This window comes from Oryx dammah, unplaced genomic scaffold, assembly GCF_014754425.2.
Source record: "Oryx dammah isolate SB20612 unplaced genomic scaffold, SCBI_Odam_1.1 HiC_scaffold_20, whole genome shotgun sequence".
NCBI lineage: Eukaryota > Metazoa > Chordata > Mammalia > Artiodactyla > Bovidae > Oryx > Oryx dammah.
In genome coordinates this window covers 69,415,401-69,441,902 of record NW_024070204.1, presented here as the reverse complement: position 1 = coordinate 69,441,902, position 26,502 = coordinate 69,415,401, and the positions used below count along the sequence as shown (strand labels likewise).

Sequence of the window (26,502 nt, the reverse complement as noted above, 5' to 3'; positions counted from 1 at the left end):
CGTCCAACAGTTCTTCCCATCCCTCCTCTTCACAGTGCATCCGCCCCTGCGCCTTGTCTTGGGATAGCAGGCTGTGCGTGACGCTCTCACGGGAGAGCCCTCAGGGAGGGGACCAGGCTTTCGCCACTGAGCCACCCCAGTGTCAGCAGCCAGGTGAACTGCAGGAGCTCTAGAAATAGACCCTGACTGTTGTTCCTACAAACGCTGCCCTCCAGTTCCTACTCAACTGACTCTGTTTGGTAAAGTGACAGTGTTGACAAATTCACTGGTCAGATTACCAGGGCAGTATGGCTGCTTACCCATCTTTAGACTGCCTAAACCTTGTCTTTGCGATGAGCTAAAAATTTCAAGTGAAAACCCCTCATGCTTCCAAGCCCCTCTAACCTCCCTGTCCCAACTTCCTATATTCATATATCCCCAATCAGTCCCTGTTTAGACCCCAGTTCCTTTTCCTCCTTTTCTTCCTTGACTTCTATATTTTCTTTCCCGCCTCCTTTTCCTGTTTTTACATTTCATTGTGATCTTCACGACCATCACCAAATAAACTTTAATAAGCTGTTCTCTGTTAAATGTACTGCAATAGCTTATTGAAACTCTTTATGGGAGGAGGCCACGTACAATGTATCTTTCATATAGTTGAATTCATGCTTGCCATTTATATGAAATCATTTTCAGACCTTTGTCCCTTTGACATCTTCATTTGAATGTCTCACAGGTTCTCAAACTCAACATTTCCGAGACTATATTCATTCTGTTCATGAAAACCTTCTCCTCTTCCACTAATTTTCTGCCAGTCGTTGGGAGTTAGCCTTCAGATCTTCTTGTGCCTCATTTTTTACTTTCAAGTCAATCACTAAGGCCTTTGAATATCTCCCATATATGCCTTGAATCTGGCCTCTTCCATCTTTACCATTATGTCCTGATTCTCTACACCCTTGTGCTATATATGATGCTTGACATTTGCTGGGCACTCCATAAATATTCATCCAGATGAAAAGTATTAATAAATGAAGGTGCCATGTAAGGACAAGCGTGCAGTCATGAACCCTCCTCCACTCACTGTTTTCATGTTTTATGTGAGCATATCAAGTAATCAAATGAAACTATTAGCTTTGCTCACGTTCTTTTTAGAATTCCACAATTTGATATCAAAAGCAGGTAATCACTCCTAAACTTAATGTAGAGCATTTCATATTAAAACTCAAAATACAAAAAAAAAAAAAAACTCTTGAAAAATATAGTGCCAGAGAAGGCTGTGTTTCTTTCAAGGCGTTTCCTTTCTACCTCAGTGATTTACACACTCTAGAACTTGGATGATTTCCATGGTTGTCCTGAGAGTGTATCACACAAGTGAGGAACTACATTTTCTTGGTAACTGGAGCTCTTAGGTTACCTTTTATATTGGTGTGTCATCTCCTTTTTGTATCTCTTTGGAACTAGGTAACAGAGGAAGGAATACATATAACGAAGAATAAATATAGCAACAAGTACTGCCTAAAATAAAATACTGTCAGTGTCCTAGGAGTACAAGGTGAGACGCATCTGCAGGAGCTGAACACAACTGGAGACACTGTGTATCTCCTCCTGTGTGTTTTTCTGCAGTTGCCATAGATTGACTGTTTCTTTTCGATGCTTAGTCTGCTCTGAGAGTGAGGACCATGTATTGCCCTCCCTTTGCACAGAAAGTTTGTTGTATGTTGCTGACTGACATTTATTCTGTTTACTTTCTCCCTTCTCACACTTTCCCAATTTCCTCTTTGTTGGCTTCAGAATCTAAACAGGATCTCTCTGGTCCTCTCCTTCAAATTTTGGGCCTTGGCGTGCGATCCATTTCTTAAGTCACTCTTTTGCTTTGGGCCTTCCAAGGGGGTTTCTGTTGGTTCTGCTGCGTGAGTGGAGAAGTGAAGCAGGCAAGAACCCCTGCTCTCGGGGGCGGTCTTTCTTCTCCACCTTCTTAGCTGAGTGCTTCTGACCAAAAGGAGAAACTCCTCTCGTCTCCATTTTTATTTGGGCAGGGTTGGAGATTGGGCAAGGGGCATAGCAATCTTTTTTCCCCCCTTTTTCTTTGGAGTTTGAGTCCTACTCTTCAGCTTGTTTGAAAGCTATTGTACTTGTCTTTTTTCCCTTTGTGATAAACAGCACTAGATTTTAAATGTGTGGGGCTGTAAATGAGAGGGACTGCAGTTTCCTCGCTTCTGGAGCTGTTGAGGGAAAGGTGAGGGAAGGAGAGAATCAGATGATGTTAGAAACGATCACACAACATTCCATTTTGCTAACGGTTGAATACAGGAGAATTTTCTCATTTAATTCTCTGAAAATGAAGGACCCCTCTGTTAGCCTTAAAATGCAAACAAGAGGCTTTCAGAGCATGCTTTTCTCAGAAATGGAATGCTGGCTGCTCATATTGATTCAAAACAATCCTGTTGGTTTTTGTTCTTTTTGGTGTTTGTGAGTTTTGTGATGACAGCGATATAGGATTGTTCGTGGGTAACTTGAGGATTGCCGGTAAGTGGCATTATTATTCTAAGTCACAAGCAGAAATGTAAAAGGATGTTCAGAGAAAGCTTGCCCGAGCTCTCTTTTAGTTCATCCATGTACAAAAGGGAGCAGGAAAATCTGAGGCATATGTCCCAGTCATTTCAAATCATTCCCTCCTCTCTGGAATGAATTCTCTGAGCTTGATATTCCAGACAAAAGCACACTTTGTTTGAGTGGTGCAGATAATAGCTTCTAGTCCAGAAGACTAGAATTTTACCCCAATATGCCCAGACCAGGAGTTTTGTCAAGTATACATGTCAACTTCTGAAGTTTTGATATGTCCTGCTCTGGACTGAAAAACTTAGGTATGGCATCGATCCCCATGCCTCATTACACTTAATACAGGCACATCCCATTTTATTGTGCTGCACTTTCTTGCATTTCATAGATATTACTTTTTTTTTTTTTAACAAATTGGAAGCTTAAGTAACTTTGTGTTGTCAGATAATGGTTAGCATTTTTCTTTTTTAGCAATAAAGCATTTAAAAATGAAGATATCTATTTGTTTTAGACATAATGCTTTTGCACATTTAATAGACCAGAGTATGTGCTCAGTTGCTCAGTGGTGTCCAACTCTTGGTGACCCCATAGATGGTAGCCCACCAGTCTCCTCTGTCCCTGGATTCTCCAGGCAAGGATGCTCGAATGGGTTGCCATTTCATCCTGCAGGGATCTTCCTGACCCAGGGATCAAACCCACGTCTCCTGTACTGGCAGGTGGATTCTTTACCTCTCCGCCACCCGGGAAGCCCAAAGACAACAGTATAGTGTAAACATAACTTTCATATGTTCTGGGAAGCCACACACAAAAAAATGCAACTTGTTTCCTTGCAGCATTTTGATTTATTGCAATGGTCTGAAACTGCACCTGCAATGTCTGTGAGGTACACCTATACCTACAACTGAACTTGTACGCTTTATTTAGATCCTCTTCTGGGCATTTTAATCCCCATTTTTGAAGGGAGAGAGGTAGAATGATGTATCTGACCTCACATAGCCTGGCAGACCTCGGTCTCTGAACACTCAGTCTAGAGTTCTGCCCACTTCCCCATCCCTGCCTTTGAGATCGGGTGAAGTCAAAGATGGGAAGATGTTACAGGAGTCGCTGCTCAAGGAAAGTGGCAAAGGTGAAGAAAGACACCTGATCACCTTTCCTCCAGCCCTCAGCTACTGCCGCCTGCATTCTTCAAGGACAGCGCAGCATAATGAATATTGAAATAGCCCAACACTGAGTAGGTTTCTGCTTCTGAGAATTGCCCTTGGTATAGGCAGATGAGGCTCTCTCTCTCTGACATCTGCAAACAGTCATTCATCTAACACTTATTAGGATGCTACCGTGTGACAGGCATTGTGCTCTGAGCTGCAGGAGACATGACTTGACCGAGATTAGATATCTCACCCCAGGCTCTCACTGTCTTCTGGGGACCATGAGTGAGGTTTGAAGGTTGTGATTGCTGTCTGCTAGCCAGCTGCAGTGAGACGGGTAAGCTCAACCAATTGGAGTTGAATTAATGATTGGTTGAATTTTAAAATATGAAAGAAGTGTGTGACTAAACTGAAGACTAAATCACCGAGTTGATAGATGTTCATTTTTATTTAAATCTATGATTCTAGGATTAGGATTTGTTTGTCTTAGTCCTTTTAGTCTTAGATACCGTAACTTTCACTAAAACATACAAAACAATAAGCCATTAAACGAACTAGCCAGGGTCCTGGGCTTTCTGTTTAAGTCGAGCTTAAGGGAGCTAACAAATTCAAAGGGTGTCTGCCTCCAGTCTGTGGGCTCTAGAATTTGGAAATAATTATTTGCACTCATGAGTCTGTGAGTGAAGTTGGAACAGTGCTGGCCTTGGAGTCACGCGATGGTCTGCCTTGAAATCTTGCCTCTGTTGAGGTCACGCTAGTTGACTGATCCTACTGTGAGCAAGCTACTTAGAAATCCTATTTTCTCATATGTAAAATTGGGACAATGCCATATACAGAAGAGGTTTTGGTAAGGATTAAGTAACTTTCCAATATGGTACCCTGAACCCAGTAGGAGTTCAGCATATGTAACCTAGCTCTCATCCCTGGTTCTTCACACTTCTGCTCCCTTTCATTCTCATTGGATTTCTAGACAAATGGTTTCTACCCCTTATTAAAATATGACTCCTACTGCTGAGAAAACCCTATTTGAGTATGTGACCGCAGATTAGCTCAGAAAGACTGAAAGGTGAAAGAGTTGCAGTTAGGTAAAGGTTGAAACTCATGGAGACAGGGAATTGTGTGAGTCTCCAGAGGAGATAGGGCTGGGGTGAAGGGATTAAAGGCTCTGTGTAGCGAGGTGCAGGAGAGAGGCAGTGGGTCAAGGATGGTAAGCTCTGGAGGGCTGAGCATGTTACTGACTATTGTAATAGGTACCCTAAGTGCTTATAAATGGATTTGAATTTCAGATGTCACTGAATTGGAGTAAAATGAGGGCAAAGGATGTAAGACCCAGCCCCTCCCAGTTAAAAAGCTACCTTGACCCATTTCTTCTCTTGCATGAATTTGAAATGGAGCACATTGCTGTGATGAGAGTCCTTCTTTAAAGACTGCCTGGATTGTCCAGTGTAGAGGGCTCTTGGTTCAACCCCAAGCATTTCATTTGCTTCTCCTTCCATTACCCAGGGTTAGGAGGTGGGTGAGACAGTCTTCTAGACTCATCTGGTGTGGCATCATGAAGGTAATCATTCTAAACATTAGGGAGCAAATCAGATTTTGGGTTGCTACTCAACTGGCCGTATCTGCTCTTTTATTGTCCTAAAAGCACTTTCTATGGAGCTAGATTGTGGTTTAATGAGGATACTGGTTGAGAGGAGGCTGGTCGCAGTGACAGTGTAGATGGTCTTGGAAAGCACAAAGAGGTCACCTGCCAGGACACACTGATTACGCACTAATAGCTTCCATAAGGTGTGATTATGCGTGTCTCTGCAGCCACTTCTCACAATCAGAGAAATGTTGATGCGAATCTTAGTCTTCCATCACTTGCTAGTTGAAGCAATGAAATGGGCTCCAGGATTAGATCCTAATTTGATAAACCCTAAAATAACTGTATTATTATCTCACTCAAATGTCCACAATGCATATGCTTACACATCTAACCCATCTGCAAGTTCGATTCTGCCTCTGAATTGTAACCTAAGTCTGTCCATTTTCCTTGGTCTCTCCAGCTACAAATGAATCAAGTTTTCATCTTCTTTCCCCTTCATAGTTATTGTAATGAACCAGGGTAGTTTAGTAGATGTGAAAATGGGCTCTGAGAGCACATTTTCTAGGTTTAAATTCCAGCTTTGCCATGTACTAGCTGTGCAATATTAGGCAAGTTTCTGAACCTCTCTGAGTTTTAGTTTCCTCATCCATAAAATAGGTAAAATGATATACTTCTTCGTAGACAGGATGCCTGGTGAACCGTAAGGGCTTAATAAACACTGTACTTCTTTTCCCCCTCTAGGAAATGCCTCCTTGGCATTCTCCTGCCTTCTTCTCTAGACCTGCCCCTATCCTTTATTGAAAATGCACGCTCAGTCGCTTCAGTCGTGCCCAACTCTTTGTAACCCCATGGACCATAATAACCTGCCAGGCTCCTCTGCCCACGGGATTTTCTAACAGAAATAGTGGAGTGGGTGGCTGCGCCCTCCTCCAGAGGGCCTTCCTGACCCAGAAATCAAACCCATGTCTCCTGCATCTCCGCACTGCAGGTGGATTCTGTACTGCTGAGCCACTGGAGAAGCCCGAAAATACAAAAACAAAGTGTTTCTGTTTCCACCTAGTATTCCAGTCCTCTTGCCTGGAAAATCCCATGGATGGAGGAGCCTGGTGGGCTGCAGTCCATGGGGTCGCTAAGAGTCAGACACGACTGAGCGACTTCCCTTTCACTTTGCACTTGCATGCATTGGAAAAGGCAATGGCAACCCACTCCAATGTTCTTGCCTGGAGAATCCCAGGGACGGGGGAGCCTGGTGGGCTGCCGTCTATGGGGTCGCACAGAGTCGAACACGACTGAAGTGACTTAGCAGCAGCAGTAATCAAACTGCTTACAGGGCCTGATGGCACCTGGCCCCAGCCACACCTTGATATTATGCCTTCCATTTCCCATAATGTTGCCACACGTATTTCCAGTGATTACGCCAACATATTAAGCAAATTTCTACCCCAGGACTTTCACACACCGTTTCCTCTGCTGGGAATGGTCTTCCCTGAGATGTTTGTAGGCTGTTCCCTTCTCACCCTCAGGTCTCAGCTTAGGTTCTCCATTTCAGAGACTGTCTTAACTGCTCCGCGTGGAATAGTCTTCCCTGCACCCCGAGACTCTTTCTCAGGTTACTCAGTCGGTTGGCTTGCTGGCAGCTGTTGGCACTGCTTGCTGTGGCATCAGTGCGTAGGGCTCTGTCCGCACCTCCTGCAGCCGTGATGGAGGCCTCTCCCTCCCAAGAGCCAGCCCTGCCTTCCCCAGCTGCCCTCCGGCTGCAGACCTCCTTTGCCCAGACACTGAGAACAGCCAGAGTACCTGGGACTGCCCATGCTCGATGTCTAAATACTCCAGCTCCTTCACCCCTGTGGCCCACACTGTCCCCAGAAGTCCCCTTCTGTGAAACTGGCAGCCTCCTTCCTGGTCCCACTTCCCTGCTTTGCTTCCAGGGTCTTCTGGAACATCTGATAAGTGTGTCACCACCACCCAAACCTCATCTCCGAGTGTGCTTCTGGAGAGTCCAAACTAAGACAGTTATTATCTCCTTAAATAGTTTCTGATGTTCCATTAGAACATAATATCCATAAGAACAGTTCCTGTTACAGTAATCATCTCTGTACATGTTTAAGGATAGAAATATATTCATGTAGAGATTACAAATTATATTTATAACCAGTGTGACATTTTTTGGACATAAACATACATCATCTTGAAAATTCCAGCAATTACGCATCAGCCTACCCTTCCTGCCCTGACTGTGTTTCTGAATGACAAACTCTACCTTGTTACAGGGGATTCACTTACAGGCTTAGTGCATTTTCATGTTTTATGCTAAATATAGAGGATAATATGGCAAAAGCAAGAGCTTGGTTTGGACTTCAAGTGAGTATCTAGAATAAAGTTCTGAAAGTATGTTTCTTCTTTAGGATTTACTGCCTAATTATATTTTCTCCCCTCTAAGATACCCGACAAGAATGTTTACAGTTGCTGAATTCCGACATCTCTGAATCGTCTGTGTATGTTGAGCTGGGGAGACAGATTTTGGCCCTCAGGGTTCATGGAGCAGAGATGAAAGTCACAGCGGAGGCAGGCTGGGGGAGAGTGAGGGATGACTCTGATATTGTAATTAGGCCTGCTTCTGGGAAGGTAACGAGAGTGAATCACGAGGGGCTGCTTAAGACTGTGTTGGAGGACAAGCCTGGTAGAGTTGTAAAAGCCTTGTAATCTGATCTGCAATATGAAGGTGGTGGGTGGCTATTGATTTCCCGGTGGATGGAATTGCTTTTCTTCATGACACAGCAGCTAGAGGAGGGAGGCTGTGAGAACCATTTGCTGTCAGACTAGAGCTGTGTGTGGTCGTTCTCCTGCGTGCCCAGCTGATGGAACCAGGTGGCCTCTGACACCAGCAAGTGCTGCCCACACCAAGCAGAAGGAAAACAGCTGAGCGGAGCTGGGCTGGCACTGCTCAGCTTTGCAAACTGGGTAAATGTTGGGTTTCAATTAGGGGTGTTCCCTGCTTGCTCAAAGGCTGGTGGGAGGGGACGAGAGCAGGGCAAGGCTTGACCACTTCACCTTCCTCACGGTCCCCCAGGAGGGATGAGCTGAACTGAATTTGCCTTTCAGTCAATAGGAACTTGACTGAAGAAGGATGAGTTTCACCTTAAAGCCTGTGAAAAATCAAGCAGGATTGAAGAGTCCATTAACCTACGCAGGTGACAAAGTAAGGGGCTGGCTCTGAGTGGAGTGAAATTCCAAGTGAAGGCTGCCACAGGCAGACTTAGAAATGGAGTAACCACACTGAGCATGGGACTGAGGCCCTGATATAGATACCTCATGTGTTTAACCTTTCTCCCCAAAGAGAGGGCCTCCTGGATGTTCTCAAGTCTCTTTATTCTGCAGGTGGAAGCGGGATGTACCTGGGATGGAAGATCAGCAAACTTGTCCCTAGTAGGGCTGTAAGGGGCCAGTCTCATCTTCATATATTCATGTGTGATGTTTCTGGCTCTTGCTCCCTCTACCTTAGCCTCAGGGAGGAGAGGTCATACCTTCTTTGTATGGGCATTGCTTTTTATCCAGAGGCCTCTGTAGACCCTCCCTCAGTTCTGAGATGAGGTGTATACAGGTCAGTATAGGACTGGTGCAGAACTGTGCTTAGTCGCTCAGTCATATCCGACTTTGTGCGACCCCATGGACTGTAGCCCACCAGGCTCTTCTGTCCATGGGATTCTCCAGGCAAGAAGACTGCAGTGGGTTGCCATGTCCTCCTCCAGGGGGTCCTCCCAACCCAGGAGTCGGACCCAGTCTCCCCCATCGCAGGCGGATTCTTTACCAACTGAGCCACCAGGGAAGCCTGGTACTGAACTGGTACCTCTGAAAAGACCACAAGGGATGATGTTGTTGTTGTTCAGTTGTTAAGTTGTGTCTGACTCCTGGTGACCTCGTGGAATGTAGCAAGCCAGACCCTTCTGTCCATCATCTCCCGGAGTTTGCTCAAATTCATGTTCTTTGAGTCAGTGAGGCTAACTAACCATCTCATCCTCTGCCTTCCCCTTCTCATTTTGCCTTCAATCTTTCTCAGCATCAGGGTCTTTTCCAATGAGTTGGCCCTTCATACCAGGTGGCCAAAGTATTGGAGATTCAGCTTCAGCAACAGTCCTTCCAATGAATGTTCAGGGTTGATTTCCTTTAGGATTGACTGATGTGATCTCCTTGCCATCCAAGGGACTCTCTAGAGCCTTCCACAGCACCAGTTCAAAAGCATCAATTCTTCAGTGCTCAGCCTTCTTTATGGACCAACTCTCTCATCCATAGGTAACTGGTAGAAAAATCATAGCTTTGCCTATATAGTCCTGTGTTGGCAAAGTGTTGTCTCTTTTTTAATACACTGTCTAGGTTTTTCATAGCTTTCCTTTCAAGGAGCAAGCGTCTTTTTAATTTCATGGCTGCAGTCACCATCTGGAGTGATTTTGCCTATATGTGTACATGAGAGATGGTGGTATACCACAACTACTGGAGACAATTTGAATTTAGAATGTGGGTTTATTCTGTCCTCAGCTTTGGGCTTCAGCTTCATTTCTGGGATATTAATGAGAATCTCATTGTCCTGTTGCATAGACATGGTCACATAGTATGAGAAATGGGAAGATACAAATCTAGCCCAGGTGCTACAGGAGCAGAGAACAGGGTTACCCCAGTCAGAGTTGGGGTGTCAGAAATGTTGACATAGGGGATTTGACAACTAAGTTAAGACCTCAGAGGCAAGGAGGAGTTAGTCAGGTGAAGATGGATGGGATAAGTACATTCTGGGCAGAGAAAACAATGTGTGAAAGCTGAGACACAGGAGGGATGGTGAGGCTATGGTGGAGTGGGGTGGGAGGGGGAGGGTGCAGGGGTGAGTGATGTCTGCCCATTGTGGGCCTGCAGCTCTGCCGAAGTGTGTGTGAAACTCACCTGTGTGCCCTCGGAGAGGCTCTACTGAAGCTCCTCAAGGAGGGGAGTCCCGTGGTCAGGTTTGAGTTTTGGGAAATTCCCGCTGCTGAGATTGGAAGAGGGGATCAGTTTGGGAGACTTGGAACAGAGCATACAGGAAGTTGTGCTGGGGGTTAGATGGATTTGACTTCTCAGTGGAGAAGATGTTGGAGATAGAAGAAGAAATCAAGTCTGCTTGGTGGACTGTGTGCCTGGGAGTATCTTTGCTCAGAGTGAGCACAGGAGAAGAAAGGGGCTCGTGGGGGAAGACAGCAAGTTCAGATGTTGTTCTTAGGAGCATTTTTCTCTGGGGCTGCAGCTGTGGCTGTTATCACAGGTATATCTGTGGCCTGATGCACCTCAAGGTGGTTTTCCAAAGTGGACAAAGGATCCATTGATCTTTCCATGGAGCTGATAGCGGGGAGTAGGAGATGATGGAAAATGCCATCTTATTTGAGGTGTCCCTGAGTTGTGAAATTATTGCAAAAACATATCACACTTCAAGAGACTTATGAATTCAGGCAATGGCACCTTCTGCCAAAGGATAAAACTTTCTCTGAAAAGGAAGAATTCAGAGCCCAGAAACCGCATTTTTGTCTCTGCAAGTCACTTTGACAAAAGAAAACTCCTTTCTGTGACAATACAGAGTTGAGTAGCTCTGCAGGTTCCTAAGTGCCTGGTCTGAATTACAGTTTGAACTTGTCATCACCTGACCGCAGACCTCCAGCCTTGTTTGGGCTCAGTTTCCCAGGCTGGGTTTGCAGGTCTCTGATGCTCATTGCCCCTTCATGTAAACATTGATTTAAGGCTCTGCAGTATTTATCTTTTAAATAATTTCTGTTTGTTTGCTTCACAATCAAGTCACAATTTAGAAATGCTGCTTCCTGAGGCTTTACAGACTAATATGACTTCACAGCTCCAATTACAAATGAGAAAAATTATTTCATCTCAAAACAGAGGAGCCAGACGTTTCTGAGAAATCGTGGTTAACGAGAAGACAGAGTACTTTCTGAAAAGCAGGTCACACTATTAATGGCTTCCTCAGCTAAAATCTTGCTGACTCTCAGAAACAAGGGCCCTCATCTTGTGGGGATGCTGGGTCTGATAACCTGTAAAGTAGGTGATTCTCAGATTGAAAAACCACTGATTCTGTTGTGGCCTGGTCTGGAGCTCTGACAACTTCAGTGGCTCATAAACAAGGCAAACATCCACTGTCTTTCTACCTAGCAAATATATCTTTCTTCCTGCCCCTTCCTTTCAAACTCTGTTTTATGAATCATAGAGTTTTGGATGAGGACTTAACCATCATTTTGTTAACCCTGCATCTGATACTTTGAATACCTCTTCATCATTCCTTCTCAGAAGCAGCTATTATGTGTGTTAGTTGCTCAGTCATGCCTGACTCTTTGCAATCCCATGGACAGCGAAGCCTGGCAGGCTACTGTCCATGGGATTCTCCAGGCCAGAATACTGGAGTGGGTAGCCATTCCCTTCTCCAAGGGATCTTCCCAACCCAGGGACTGAACCTGGGCCTCCTGCTTTGCAGGCAGATTCTTTATCATCTGAGCCACGAGGGAAGTCCTCAGGAGCAGCTAAGCTACCTACTTTTTAAATATTTCTAGGGATGGAGAACTCACTGTGGTATTTTTTCATGAAAATCTAATAATGTAGCTCCATTTTAAGTAGAATGTAAAGTCTGGTACTTCTCAAGGAGGTCTTCATTAACACCTAAAATCTTTCAACTGTCCCTTTCCCTTACACTCATATCTTTGTAAGGAGACCTGGCTGAAGTGTCTCAACCAGAATACCAGCAGAATGAACTTTAAAAAATATTCTTGCTTTGTTTTTTTGGTGGTGCTGGGTCTTGGTGGTGGCACATGAGACCTTTAGCTGTGGCATGTGGTATCTAGTTCCCTGACTAGGGATCGAACCAAGACCCCCTGCATTGGGAGCACAGAATCCTAGCCACTGGACCACCAGGGAATTCCCAGAATGAATTTCAAAGGAAAAATCTGACCTTCACTACTTTGCTGCTCTGTTTTATGGCCAATGACAGTTGCCATTCCAAGAAAGTAAATGCATCAGTTTTTTCTTGTCTACTTAAGTCTACCTCTTATCTCTGATGACTCTCTTGTTGTGATGGGCATTCTCTTCCACCCAAGAATAGAGCCTGGCACTTAGGGAACCTTTAGTAAACGGTAGACTGACTGACTAAGTGAAGTGAAGGAATGAGTTAATTCAGTTCAGTTCAGTTCAGTTCAGTTCAGTTGAGTCGCTCAGTCTTGTCCGACGCTTTGCGACCCCATGAATGGCAGCACGCCAGACCTCCCTGTCCATCACCAACTCCCGGAGTTCACTCAAATTCACGTCCATCGAGTCCCTGATGCCATCCAGCCATCTCATCCTCTATCATCCCCTTCTCCTTCTGCCCCCAATCCCTCCCAGCATCAGAGGCTTTTCCAATGAGTCAACTCTTTGCATCAGGTGGGCAAAGTATTGGAGTTTCAGCTTTAGCATCATTCCTTCCAAAGAAATCCCAGGGCTGATCTCCTTCAGAATGGACTGGTTGGATCTTCTTGCAGTCCAAGGGACTCTCAAGAGTCTTCTCCAACACCACAGTTCAAAAGCATCAATTCTTGGGCTCTCAGCCTTCTTCACAGTCCAACTCTCACATCCATACATGACCACAGGAAAAACCATAGCCTTGACTAGATGGACCTTAGTTGGCAAAGTAATGTCTCTGCTTTTGAATATGCTATCTAGGTTGCTCATAACTTTTCTTCCAAGGAGTAAGCGTCTTTTAGTTTCATGGCTGCAGTCACCATCTGCAGTGATTTTGGTTGCCTCAATAGATTACCTCTTTGTCTACCTTTACAGAGCTCCTTTCTGTAGATCCTGTGTTGTGTTAGTCACGCAGTCACGTCTCACTCTTTGCGACCCCATGAACTGTAGCCCACCAGGTTCCTCTGGCTCTAGAATTTTTCAGGCAAGACTACTGGAGTAGGTTGCCTATTCCTCCTCCAAGGGACCCTCCTGACCCAGGGATCGAGACTATGTCTCCTGCGTTGGCATGTGGATTCCTTACCACTGAGCCACCTGGGAATGGTTACATTCCTCTACATCTACATTTACAGATGTAGAGGTTTTAAATGATTTCAAATCTTGGATCACAAAAGTCTGTTGTTTTAGGCTTTAAAACAAAGTCTGTTTTTTTTTATGCTTCAAACTCAGGACCATACATTTCCTTCTCCAGATCTTTCTTTAAGCTCTTGCCAAATCTTTAGTTTCAACAGAAAATAAGAATGTTGTGTCAGAGGGTAGGGATGCAGGGAGGTGGAATCCAGCAGTTTTATTCTCAATTGCATCGCTTGGACTACTGCAGTGGCACATTCTCTGGTCTCTGCTCTCGGCCTTTTGTTCCTCCCACTGCTCTGTGTGCTACAGTGGAATGTGTGTGTGCTAAGTTGCTTCAGTCTTGCCTGACTTTTTGTGACCACATGGACTGCAGCCCTCAGGCTCCTCTGTCCATGGGATTCTCCAGTCAGGAGTACTGGAGTGGGTTGCCATGCCCTCCTCCAGGGGATCTTCCTGATCCAGGGATCCAGCCTTCCTCTCTTACGTCTCCTGCGTGGACAGGTAGGTTCTCTCCCACTAGTGCCACCTGGGAAGCCCAGAGTGGCATGAGTCACCTTTAAAAGAAATACTCTTATGACTCCCTTTGCCCAGAGAACTGTGGACGAACAAGATTTTCGTTGTTTTAAATTTCCTTTATTGCAATCTCTTTGTATTTTACAAGCAATATAATCCTTACCTAATTTAATAAAAGAAAGAACAGTTCCTCTGGTGGGGTTTAATTATGACAACATCGGTGAAGGGAGTTAATTTTCATGAAGTTGGTGAGGCCCATCTCCCAAAGACAAAGAGTTTGCAGCTTCAGATGAACTCAGTTTTACTTACAACATCGTTCTTTTATTTTTAAAGAAGATTTCTAACCTGGGTATTGATAGCAAGGAAAGGTTACTGTTTGATTCTTGTTGCTTATAATGACAATTAGGTTTTGATCTGCATTCAAACTTGGACACTAGGTAAATGCCATCTTGGATCAATGATACACCATTTCTGTGGACCTTTATGTAGGTATTTATTGGTTGTGCCTCATGACATATGGGATCTTAGTTCCTTATCCAAGGATGAAACCTGCTTTGGTAGTGCAGATTCTTAACTACTGGACCACCAGGAAAGTCTCAATATAGCAAGCATTCTTACACATACAATTTCCTGCAACAAACAAAAAGTTTCAAAGTTACAGTTAACATCTTTTAGAAGGTAACTTTTAAAATGAATTGTTAAGTAAACGTTGCAGGAAATTTCTTTAGCCATTTTAATAGAGAGACTTGGACAGAATTTCAACTTTATGGTGACAAGATATGGGATAAGCAAAGATTTAACTTAAATTTTATGGTAATTAGTATGTAGATATTATACAGTCTTTTTTTCTTATCTCTCTAAACAAAGGATAATGGCTAACTCAACACCTTGAATTCTCAAAAGTCCTTAGGCCAACCATTTCTTAAGTCCAAATAAAATACCATTAACCTGTAACCCTTGATTACATCTATAGTACTGAACAAAGCTGAATCAAAATTTTGTTGCCTATAATTTTCTTCTTCCATAGAACTATAACCTTATGCCGACCACTGAATTTAAGAATTTTATTTTCAATGTTATCTTCTATTATTCTGGGCTTCCCTGGTGGCTCAGGTGGTAAAGAATTGGCCTGTGATGCAGGAGTCCTGGGCTCCATCCCTGGGTCCAGAAGATCCCTTGGAGAAAGGAGTGGCTACCCACTCCAGCACTCCTGCCTGTAGAATGCCGTGGACTGAGGATCCTGGCAAGCCATAGTCTATGGGGTTGCTAAAGTCACACACAACTGAGTGACTCACACAAACTATAACCTTATGCCTACTATTGAATTTAAGAATTTTCCTTTTCAGTATTATCTCCTATTCTACCCCCAAGAGACTATTCTACTTACCCAGGTCCATATGCTCTATTCTTTATTTTTAAAATTTTTATTGAAGCATAGTTGATTTACAATGTTGTGCCAATCTCTGCTGTACAGCAAAGTGATTCAATTATATGCATATATTCTTTTTAATATTCTTTTCTATTATGGGTTATCACAAGATATCAAATATAGTTCCTTGTGCTTTATAGTAGAACTTTGTTGTTTATCTGTCCTATATATAATAGCTTATTCAATACATCTGCTACAGAACCACAAGTCTGTCCTCTATGTCTGTGTTTTGTGGATATGTTCATTTGTGCAGTATTTTAGATTCCACTTGTAGATGATGTCATATGGTATTTGCCTATCTCTGTCCGACTTACTTCAGTTAGTATGACGCTTTCTAGTTACATCCATGTCACTACAAATGGCACTATTTTCTGCTTTTATATGTTTGAGTAATATCCCATTGTATGTGTGTACCATATCTTAGTCCAGGTACTCTAAATCACTCTCTGTTCTCTAAATCTCCACTCTACCAAAGGCAATATTATTTCTCACCAGTGACCATTTCAAATGACACCTCTTTCATTCATTCCACCAAGATTTACTGAATAGCTACTATTATCCAGATACTGTGTTGGACACTTGAGATTTAATTTGGCTGTCACGAAGCTTACACTTTGGTTGGATGAATGGGCATTAGTTAATTACACTGGTTAGAAGTTAATTACAAACTGATTTTGGTGCTCTGAGGGAAGGGATGTAATTCTGTCAGAGCCTATGAAGCATCTATGTACCTTCCAGCCATAGATTATTTCTCTCTTCTGAAGCCCTCACGGCATTTGATAACTCTGCCAGTTGAAATCTTTGGCTGTGAGCAAAGATTTCTAGTAAATTTAAGTAAAAATAAGTGCATTTGGATAATAAGGAGTAGTCCAAGAATAAGAAGAAAAGCTGGGGAACCAGTCTTCAAAGAGGGGAGACTCAGAGTAGCCCTGGGAAAGGAGGTAGCATCCACCAATGGGCAGCCTTCCCAGGGCCCTCCTGTGTCGACAGGTGAGCTCCCGGCGAGGTAACCCTCTGTCTGGTGGCTAAGAGCACAGGCTCTGCAGTCAGACAGGGGGCACCACCTGCTATCTGTGCAGACTGGGGCATGTCCCTCTGTTTCCTCATCAGCACAAGGGAAGAAATGACAGTATCTATCTGCCTCCTATAGGCACTGGGAACGTTAATGGAGGTAATTCGTGCAAGACACTTAAAATACACCTGGCACCTTGTAGGCACTCAGTATGTTAGCAGTGTCAGCAATTACTATTTTTAAATTTTCCTCAAGGTTCAAATCAAGGGGATATCCTAAATAGGGTCCCTTTCTCCTTGGAAGAAACGCTATGACCAACCTAGACAGCATATTAAAAAGCAGAAACATTACTTTGCCAACAAAGGTCCATCTAGTTAAAGCTATGATTTTTCCAGTAGTCATGGATGGATGTGAGAGTTGGACTATAAAGAAAGCTGAGCACCAAAGAATTGATGCATTTGAACTGTGGTGTTGGAGAAGACTCTTGAGAGTCCCTTGGACTGCAAGGAGATCCAACCAGTCCATCCCAAAGGAGATCAGTCCTGAGTGTTCATTGGAAGGACTGATGCTAAAGCTGAAACTCCAGTTCTTTGGCCACCTGATGCGAAGAAATGACTCATTGGAAAAGACCCTGATACTAGGAAAGATTGAAGGCGGGAGGAGAAGGGGACAACAGAGGATGAGATGGTTGGGTGTCATCACCAACTCGGTGGACATGAGTTTGAGTGAACTCCGGGAGATGGTGATGGACAGGGAGGCCTGGCGTGCTGTAGTCCATGGGGTTGCAAAGTCAGACATGACTGAGCAACTGAACTGAACTGACCTGAACCTGACCCTTGTCCAGAGGAAGGCAGGGAGCCTTGTGACAGTGTCTCTCGGACCATATTCCATCGCAGATGGGCTCCCCAGGGTGAGACCAGGGTGCTGTGCCAGAAGGTGTAGACCCCGGGTGGACAGAACGAGACGGTGTCTCCTTCCCCCTGCCTTTACCTTACTCTGTCTGCTGCCTCTGCTCTTTGTGTTGCTGCTGACTCCCCCTGTCAGGTTTTAAGTGTCTAATGGCTGAGAACCATGTATTATCCCTGTACATCCAGAAATACAGTGCCTTCCACATCAGAGATGTTCAGCTCTTATTTGCTGTATTGAATTAAAATAAAGTCGGTGCTTATGAGTCACATTTTAGTGCTAGAAGCCTCTAGGTGGGGATGATTTGAAATGTTTTGAATTTTTCAGTTCCCTCAAGGTTTGCTGGCTTTAAGAGAAATATAGAAAGCAAGCTGCGTAGGATTTCAGAACCTTCCAGATATTTCCTGAGACAGCAGTGCCAAGAGAATTACCCTTCTTTGCAAAGGTTTTAATTTATTTAAAATGAAAGCCATGGTGCGTAAGGAAGTGGGAAGTAATTCTTCTTTTTTTTTTTATTATTTATGCTAGTGAAAAATGTCTATCAATAGGGGTATGGCAAATGAACCAATATATCCATACTGTCAAACAGCTGCAAAAACTTAATGTTGATCCCTATATATAATAACATAGAAAGAGCTCCAAAAACCATTGGTGACTACAACAATATCAAAGTACAGAACAATACATACAGTATAGTCCTCTTTTATAAAAAGGAAACAAAACAAAAATGATGCTATGTTTTTATACTGATACATGCATATGTAAAACATAAAAAAATGATCTTGAAGGATTATCATCATATGCATATGATATGCATATGCACTATAAAACATATGCAATATGTTTTACTTAGATGAAAAGCCAAAGCAAAAAGATGCTACGTATTTTATACCAGTATACACCCACATATACACACATACATTTTTATATGTATATGCACTTATATGTGTATAGAATACAATAACTGGTTGCTTGCCTCTTGAGAGTGGGAGTTGGGAGAAGGGCCAGAATTGGAAATAATTTTCTAAGAAAATAGTAACCTAATTTCAAACATTTACATTCTTACAAGAAGGATGTATTCATGAATTGTTTATGTAATGAAACATTATCCAGAAAAGAAAGAAAGGAGACTAAAACAAACAAACGCGCTCATGTGCCTCTGAACGGCCTTCATTCCAGAATGCCGGGACATCCTGCTTCCTGTCATCACCAAGGAGCTGAAGGAGCTGCTGGAGCAGAAGGATGACCCACAACACCAGGTCCAGGAGAAGAAGTACTGTGTCGAACTGCTCAACAGCATTTTGGAGGTCCTCAGCTGTCAGGACGCGGTGAGTCTTCATGATGATGTAGGTGTCCTGCACTCAGACTAGCGCTCAGTTGATTAAGTTCTGAAATATTGATGCTGATGAATAGCAGTTGAAGTCTAAAGATAAAAGTCAATGGCTTGCTCAGCGGGCTTATTTTTCCAGTGACTAACTCCCCATCTGTTAAAGACAGCTTGGGGACTAGAGCTAAGCATGTAGCATTTTGTCACCATATTTCTTGTTGAATAGGCTTTCTTAGGATGTGGGTATGGACATATTGCAGACTTTTTAGATGAATTGTTCATTTGTTAAAACCCTGACTTGTAGGGCTGGAGATGAGGAAATTTTTCTATGCCTACATAGCCAAGAAAACTCACTTACCTGCTTTCTGGGCTGATTTTCCTTGGTTTTCCTTCTTTAGTTACCTCCCACAGTGGTGAGACGGTTAAGACTCTTATGGATGAACAGAATGCTCAGGCCTAGACCCTAGAGGTAGAGGTAGGCTGAGGAGTAAGATGGTGCTAAGGAGATGGTCCTGGCAGTGAAGCCAGTGTATACTGGTTGACATCATTCAGAGACTAGGCAAGCTTGAGCCCAAAGGAAAGTCTTGGTGGGAGTAAGTAGAGGGCTTCCAAAGGGCAGAGTCTGCAGAAGACAATGAAGAAGATGGAGTGTGGTAACAGTAAAGGCTGAGTGAAAGTGAAAATGAGGTCGCTCAGTTGTGTCCGACCTCGTGGACTGCAGCCCACCAAGCTCCTCCATCCGTGGGACTCTCCAGGCAAGAACACTGGAGTGGGTTGCCATTGCCTTCTCCAGGGGATCTTCCCGACCCAGGGATTGAACCCGGGTCTCCTGCATTGTGAGCAGATGCTTTAACCTCTGAGCCACCAGGGAAACAGTGATTAGACACAGGACTAGAATTCTTGAGACTTAAAGATGGGGATAAACAGTCTTGGTTTGACTCAGGTTTGTTTGCAACCTTACTTCATCCCTGAATAATGTCCACGAGTGTCTCTCCCTAGATGGGCTGCTCTCAGAGCACCAGGTAGACCCAAACAGCCAGTAAGTCTTCCCTGAGTGTTTGTGTGACCATCTTCTCTCCTCCCTTCAGATTCACTGAGAAGGGCTTTCTAGATGAATTGGATCTGTGATTGACTATATTAGAAAACTGCAAAACAATATTTTTTCCTGTTCATATCCAGCAGTCAACCATTATTATCTGTTTCCTAGTATGTCTCTCTTCTGTCTTGTCTTTTCCACTTCTACCATCCTGGTTGTTTTTTCTTGTCTCATTTCTAAGTAAATGAGGTATGTAGCTAGCTTCATTCATTCATTCATTTGTACATATGATGTACTAGGTATATGCCAGGCATGTCTTTTTTCCTAAGAAAATAATTATAAATATATAAAGAAAAAGTGACAATATAATACAATGACTAAAATCTAGATGCATCCTAGGAACTGGAAGTACACAGACTGTGTGTATGTAAACATTTTTGTCAAGGAAGCCTTCTCAAGAGAAGGAAAGCTTCGACTTCACTATTCAAAGTGAATAATTAAATAATGATCACCATTACTACTTTATTTGCTGTTCTGTAAGTACTTGATAAATGCAGTCCAAGCCTTCTTTCTTCACACATTGATCACTGCTAAAGATTATCATTCTCAATTTACAAATGGAGACCTGAAATTCACAGACTTAAAGTTCAAGGCCAGACAGCAAATAAATAGAAGGCTGAAAATTCGAACCCAGGTTGTCAGACTCCAAAGTCTGCATAATTATAGACACTGAGGATACAAAAGCATGGTCTTTTCCCTCTTGTATTTTCCTATCCTGTCTTTTTTGTGGGGAGAGTAAGTATAATGCCCCAAAGCTTGGGTACCTGTAATTCACTCTGTGAGAATGTTATGATGACAGTGTTGTTTTAATCAGCATGCCCACTAGCCTGCTGTTGAACTGGTTCCAGTCTTTGCTATTTGATCTTTAAAAAAAAAATTTAGGGAATGTTTGCTCTTACTCTCACAATGTAAAAAAATAATGATTGGCCCACTATACCTCCAGAAATTTCCCAAAGAATATGGCTAAAAAGTTTCCAATGTTTCCTATATAGTAGTGCTCAGGTCCCTTTTCATAGGGAAAAACTCCAGATACTTGGGCTTACGAAAGTGTACCCCCGTTTGAGGACACACTTATGTGTTCTGTCACTTTCCTGATTTGGGTAAAGGGATGGCCCCAGTTCACAAATCAGATGTTACGCAGCAATGCTAGGCTCTGCCTGAGCCAGGGGAGTGGGCCCCTAGAATTCTATCCTGACAAGTTGTCATCATTTTGTACATCGGGCAACGTCAGACACTGGTGAGAAGAGGCCGCTCTCTCACACACCCCAAGTTCTTGGGACTTCAAAGCCAACAAGTGCATGGGAGGCCCAGGGGCCCTGTGGGGCCTGCAGCAGCTGGACTGGAGGTGTGCGGGAGGCCCAGGGACACTGCCCAGTGCCTCTGAGCGTGCTGGTTTGGTAATGACTTCTGAACACGGGGCTAACCCACCTCTTTCCCAGGATGAGCAGCTGTCTTTGCTGGTGAGTGGGTGAACAGTATTGCGAGCACTGGGTTTGGTACAGTGTTGGCACCGTGTGCAAGCTTCACATCCAACTTCTCCAGCTCATGAAGATAGAAATCTCTCCTTCCTCTTCTCAAAAATGTTTTCTTCCATGAAGAAGATCCATTATTAGTTTGAGTTAAACCAAAAATCAGAAGTCCCAAAGTATCTAATCTAAATCTCTCTTATTCCAGGATATGGAAGCTCTCAACTCTGGCTACACATTACATGACAGGAGAAGCTTTTTAAAAAGTAGTTGTGCCTAGGTCCCAGTCCTAGTCATTGTGCTTTGATTGACTGGTGTTGGCCAGAGTATCGCTCATGGGGTGATGATAATAGACCGCTAGGGTGCAGGACCACAGCTTTAGTGCCAAAGGTCTTAGACATGAGTGTACATCCCAGTGACTGGGAGGAGCTGTGAAAACAGGCTTCTGATCGTTAGGTTTGGAGGATGGGGCTGATCTCGGGTCGCCTCAGCCTGCAGCAGCTTGAAGCAGGTCTTGGTTCTGAGCCAGAGGGTGAGGTTGGTCCACAGCAGTGAGAGTACTGAATCCTAGCCACTAGGCCAGTGGCCAGTGACAAGGCCCTGGTCCTTTGGCTTTGCAGAAAAGAATTCCCACAAAGACGGAAAGCAGTGAAACAAGTAAAGTGTTTATTAGGAGGAAAGGAATATAGACCATGTGGACAGATGCAGGCAGACCCGTGGAGACAGTCACTCCCTTGTGGTGTTTAAAATCACTTACATGGGGAATTTCTTCCAGGTTTCCTTTGGTCAATCATTTTGATTTGCCTGTTTCTGAGTCCTTATTTGGTTTGTCTTAGGGTCCTCTCGTGTGTGTGTGTGTGTGTGTGAGTGTGAGAGTGTGCATCTCTCAGTCGAGATGGATTCCAGTGAAGAGGCCTGTTGGTAGCTTTGCATCACTCTTCTTTTGACCTCCAAGGAACTTTGTAGTTGGGAAGGTCTCCTTGACTGGGAGAATGAGAAATATGAGGTCTCTTATCTGGGCAGGGCCCAGCCTCCTCTCTTGATTGTTGTTGTCCTATTGTTGTTGTTGTTTAGTTGTTCAGATGTGTCCAGTGTTTTGTGACCCTGTGGACGGTAGCCCACCAGGCCACCGAATTTCCCAGGCAAGAATACTGGAGTGGGTTGCCATTTCCTTCTCCAAGGGATCTTCCTGACTCAGGGATGGAAACCTGTGTCTCCTGCCTTGGCAGGCAGATTCTTAACCACTGAGCTGTCAGGGAAGCCATGCCCTCCCCTGCCTTGATTGTCTTGCCGTTGATATTTTGGAGTTTGTGTCTGCAGGGAATGGGCTCCAGTTGCTCACTTGGTGGGAGTGAGGCATCTGCCTCCTGCTTCAAGGCCTGATTATTTATTTTTCTAACAAATGCCCAGATGATATGGATACTGCTGGTCCAAGGACTACACTGTAAGAGCCACTGCTCTAACGTGACCTAATTTTTTTTTAATCTTCACTATTCTCCAGTAATGGAAGAATAGCTGGGATCGTGCTCAGTTCTTTACCTTCTTAATTGAAGAGCCCTTTCCAGTCTATAAACTGTCTCCTCTTCCAGTATGGCATTTAATAAACCGTAAAGTAGCAGTCTTCAAACGCCTTCATTTGTGCTCATCTGCTCATTTTTATGTGGTAGTGGGGACATGGCCTGTGTGAAGATTTGACTTTGGAAAATCCAAACCATCAGACGTGCTTTTGGTTTCTTCAGGCACCAACTTCTCAAAAGTGGAAATTTGGAAGGAAAAAAAAAACAAGAAAGACTCCTAGGGTAAATGCCCTGGATTTTTCTTCTGGTTGCTCGGATCTTCTGTGTTGATAACAAATAGCCATCTATTTTTAAACTGACTTTCTCTTGGCACCATGGAATAGCCTGTCTCTCCAGCTCAACCATAGGCTATACCTACCTCTGAACCATTGCCAAGGGGGCAGAGCCACGTGTGGAAATTTAGTAATTACAGTGCAGGTTGCCGAGCTTCCTTTTTGGGGGACCTTGTGTGTTTGAGGAATGGGAAAGAATGCTTGTCTTCAATAGATTGTCATTATTTGTGTAATTACAGCCCGACACAGCAGGGCTGGCATGAGGAAGCTATGTTTTCCTATTACTACCTTCTTCATTGTAACCCTGGGTGGCTTATGAGTCGGGAAGGTTTGTCTGCCTAAGCTTAGGTCTTGATATATTATTTTTTTTAAATTAATTTTTGGCTGTGCTGAGTCTTCGTTGCGTGCAGGCTTTCTGTACTTGTGGCAAACGTGTTCTGCTCTTATTTTCATATGTGCATGTCCCATTGCAGTGGCTTCTCTTTTTGTAGAGCACAGGCTCTAGGGTTCATAGACTCAGTAGTTGCAGCAAGTGGGCTTAGTAGTTGTGGCACACGAGCTTAGTTGTCCCATGGCTTGTGGGATCTTCCCAGACCAGGGATCAAACCCATGTTTGCGACGTTGGCAGGCAGATGGACCACTGTGGAAGTCCCTTGATATTTCCTAATGGTCCTGTTAAGTTCCCTCACTCAGCTTGCTTAAGTTGCGCTTTAACATAGGAGAGGGACAGGCTCAGGTGAAGGGGGAAAGGCCTGACTTCTGCCTTACGTCCTGTATTAACTCCTTTCCTCCCCCTCACCTGAGCAAGCTTAGTTGTCAACTTAGGTTACTTTGAAAGACGGTTTCAAACTGGCTTCGTTCTATGCTTTGCCAGCTGCCAAGTAACTCATAAAATTCAATCTTGTGCCAGACCTGGAGGAGCTGGCTTTCCCCCCCCACACACTTAAATCAGGCTTTTCATTTGTATGTTTCATTTCTCCGACAGACAGGAGAGTCATCACGTTGTACCCTGCGTAGTGATCACAAAGTGGGTAAAGATGACTCCTGATTCTGAAGAGGGGGTCCTGTTGAGTGTATCTGCATCGTGAAGGTAGAGAACCTGCAGAATCACCTTGAAAACAAAACAAAAACAAAGCCTTTTGAGTCCATTGACTAAACCTGAGGAGTTTTACCAAGGCCCTCTGATAGTCATGATTGGTTTGGGGTTTATGCTATCTTTATTCATCAACTTAGACACTGGTAGAGAGGGTTTTTGCTCATGCTTGAAATGTCCTTTCCTATTCCTGTTCTTTTTATGTAAGCAAACTCCCAAACTCCTCTTAGGTTCAGCTCAGGTAATACTTCCTGCCTGCAATCTCACTTTCGTGTCCTCTCTGCACCCCTCGTCCTAAGGCAGGTCTGAGGCCTTGCTTCTCTGTGTTCATGGCTGTGTGTTCAGACTGGCACGACAGCGCTGATCGCTGTGTTCTGCTTTCTGCTGTGTCTCCTGCCAGGCTCGGGGCACCGAAGCTCAGAGAGCACGCCTCACTCCCGCCACCTTGCAGAGCTTACCCTTCCTGCCTTGCCTCTTGCCGATTCCACTTTGACTCTCCAGCCTCCTCTCCGTTAAGGTTCTTTGAGTGCCTCAAGTACCCACACTCTGTCTCTGCTGGGCTGCTGCGTGCTGTCTGCATTGTCAAAGCACACTGCCTCCTCTCTTTGCCTAGCTAAATCCTACCTAATGTTCGGAAGCCAGATGAAACGTCACTTTCCCTGGGAAGTTTTCTCTAGCCCTCCTCCACAGCCCTCTCTTGTGGTCCATAGAGCTCATGCCAGGGTTATCATCCTCTGTGGACCCATCTGTCTTGTAACTGGGAGTGCCCTGCTCTGCCGTGTAGCCCTCCCCTTCCTCTTGCACATCCTTTGTGAAGCCTGGCTATCTGTTGAAGGAATGGAGAAGTGAATGAATATGTCTTGTCCACATCAGGGGCAGAGCCTGACTTCTCCATCAGGTCTTCCACTCTGATTGCTGAGAGGTATGCCCCTTCCTCTTTCAGTCTTCCCTGGTAGCTCAGCTGGTAAGGAATCTGCCTGCAATGCAAGACACCCTGGTTTGACTCCTGGGTCAGGAAGATCCACTGGAGAAGGGTTAGGCTACCCAATCCAATATTCTTGGGCTTCTCTTATGGCTCAACTGGTAAAGAATCCACCTGCAATGCAGGAGGAGACTTGGGTTTGATATCTGGGTTGGGAAGATCCCGTGGAGAATGGAAAGGCTACCCACTCCAGTATTCTTGCCTGGAGAATCCCATGGGTATATAGTCCATGGGGTCACAAAAAGTCAGACACGAGAGAACAACTTTCACTTTGGATATCAAGTGCAGAGGTTGAGTTAATCACACAGTTTATGACACGTTTTCCTCGTCGGTCTTTGCAAGGCCCTCTCTGGTTTCATGTATGTGTGTGTGTTTCTTACCTTTGTCCTTGTCTCTTACTTCCACTCCCCTACCTTCCCTACCTGCTTCAGGCAGTTCAGCTACTATGTTGACTACACATGTGTGAGTTTGGGTGTATGCATTTTAAAACACTCAAACACATCCACTCACCCTCACGTCCCTTCCTTACAGAGGAGTTGACATTGACTGCAAAAGGGCATTAGCAAATTCAGTCCTGTTAAGGTCCCCTGGGAGGAGGCGATGGCACCCCACCCCAGTACTCTTGCCTGGAAAATCCCATGGATGGAGGAGCCTGGTGGGCTGCAGTCCATGGGGTCGAAAAGAGTCGGACAGGACTGAGTGACTTCACTTTCACTTGTCACTTTCATGCATCAGAGAAGGAAACGGCAACCCACTCCGGTGTTCTTGCCTGGAGAATCCCAGGGACAGCGGAGCCTGGTGGGCTGCCGTCTGTGGGGTCGCACAGAGTCGGACATGACTGAAGTGACTTAGCAGCAGCAGCAGCAAGGTCCCCTGGGTGGAGGAGGGCCCGAGGTGGGCACAGGGAGCCGTCTGACCAGGGGTGTTTTTGGTCTAGTACTGCTCGACCTTCCATATGTGGTAGAAGCAGGCCCTTCCCCCCTGTGCTTGGCTGTCTTCCTCTGAAATTCTGGGCTCCTGTGAATCCCAGGCAGCATGCCTGATGCAGTCTTGAAGAGGCTGGTGCTGCCTCTTTGCATTATCAATTAGCTCCCAGGATCAATACTACCCTGCAAAAGCAGCAGGGTTTTCTTCTAACCTATCTGCTCCCTCATATATCACATGAAAGGCAGGAAGACAAGACTTGCTGAAATTCTTTTGTCTGTGAGGCATTCCAACAGAACAGCCAATTAAGCTCTACGCTTAAAGTTGAAATAGATGAGAACCCTATACTTCTGCTGTGTCTCAGGCCATTTTTATTTACCTGTTGCTCTTCCTGTGCATCTGTGGTGTTAAATGTCCTCTCCCTAGGCCAGGGGAGTGGCATGGCAGTGTCATGGACGGTGACACGTGGGACACTTTCTTGCTGGGTGCCCTTCAGCCTGTGAAGTGCTTTCTCACGCATCACAGCTGTTCCATTTCTGGCCACCACATGGCAAG

The 26,502-nt window shown here is 44.5% G+C and overlaps 1 protein-coding gene and 1 non-coding gene across 2 annotated transcripts in view; one reads left to right on the top strand and one right to left on the bottom strand.

Moving 5' to 3' along the window:
- DOCK2 (dedicator of cytokinesis 2) overlaps window positions 1-26,502 on the top strand; it is a 456,743-nt gene that overhangs the window by 149,782 nt on the left and 280,459 nt on the right. The window contains exon 26 of the mRNA XM_040262783.1: window positions 18,390-18,538. Within this exon, the coding sequence (XP_040118717.1) occupies window positions 18,390-18,538 (149 nt within the window). The remainder of the gene's footprint in view (window positions 1-18,389; window positions 18,539-26,502) is intronic.
- Window positions 12,126-12,198, bottom strand: TRNAG-CCC. The gene has a single exon. It is a non-coding gene; the product is annotated as a tRNA-Gly (tRNA).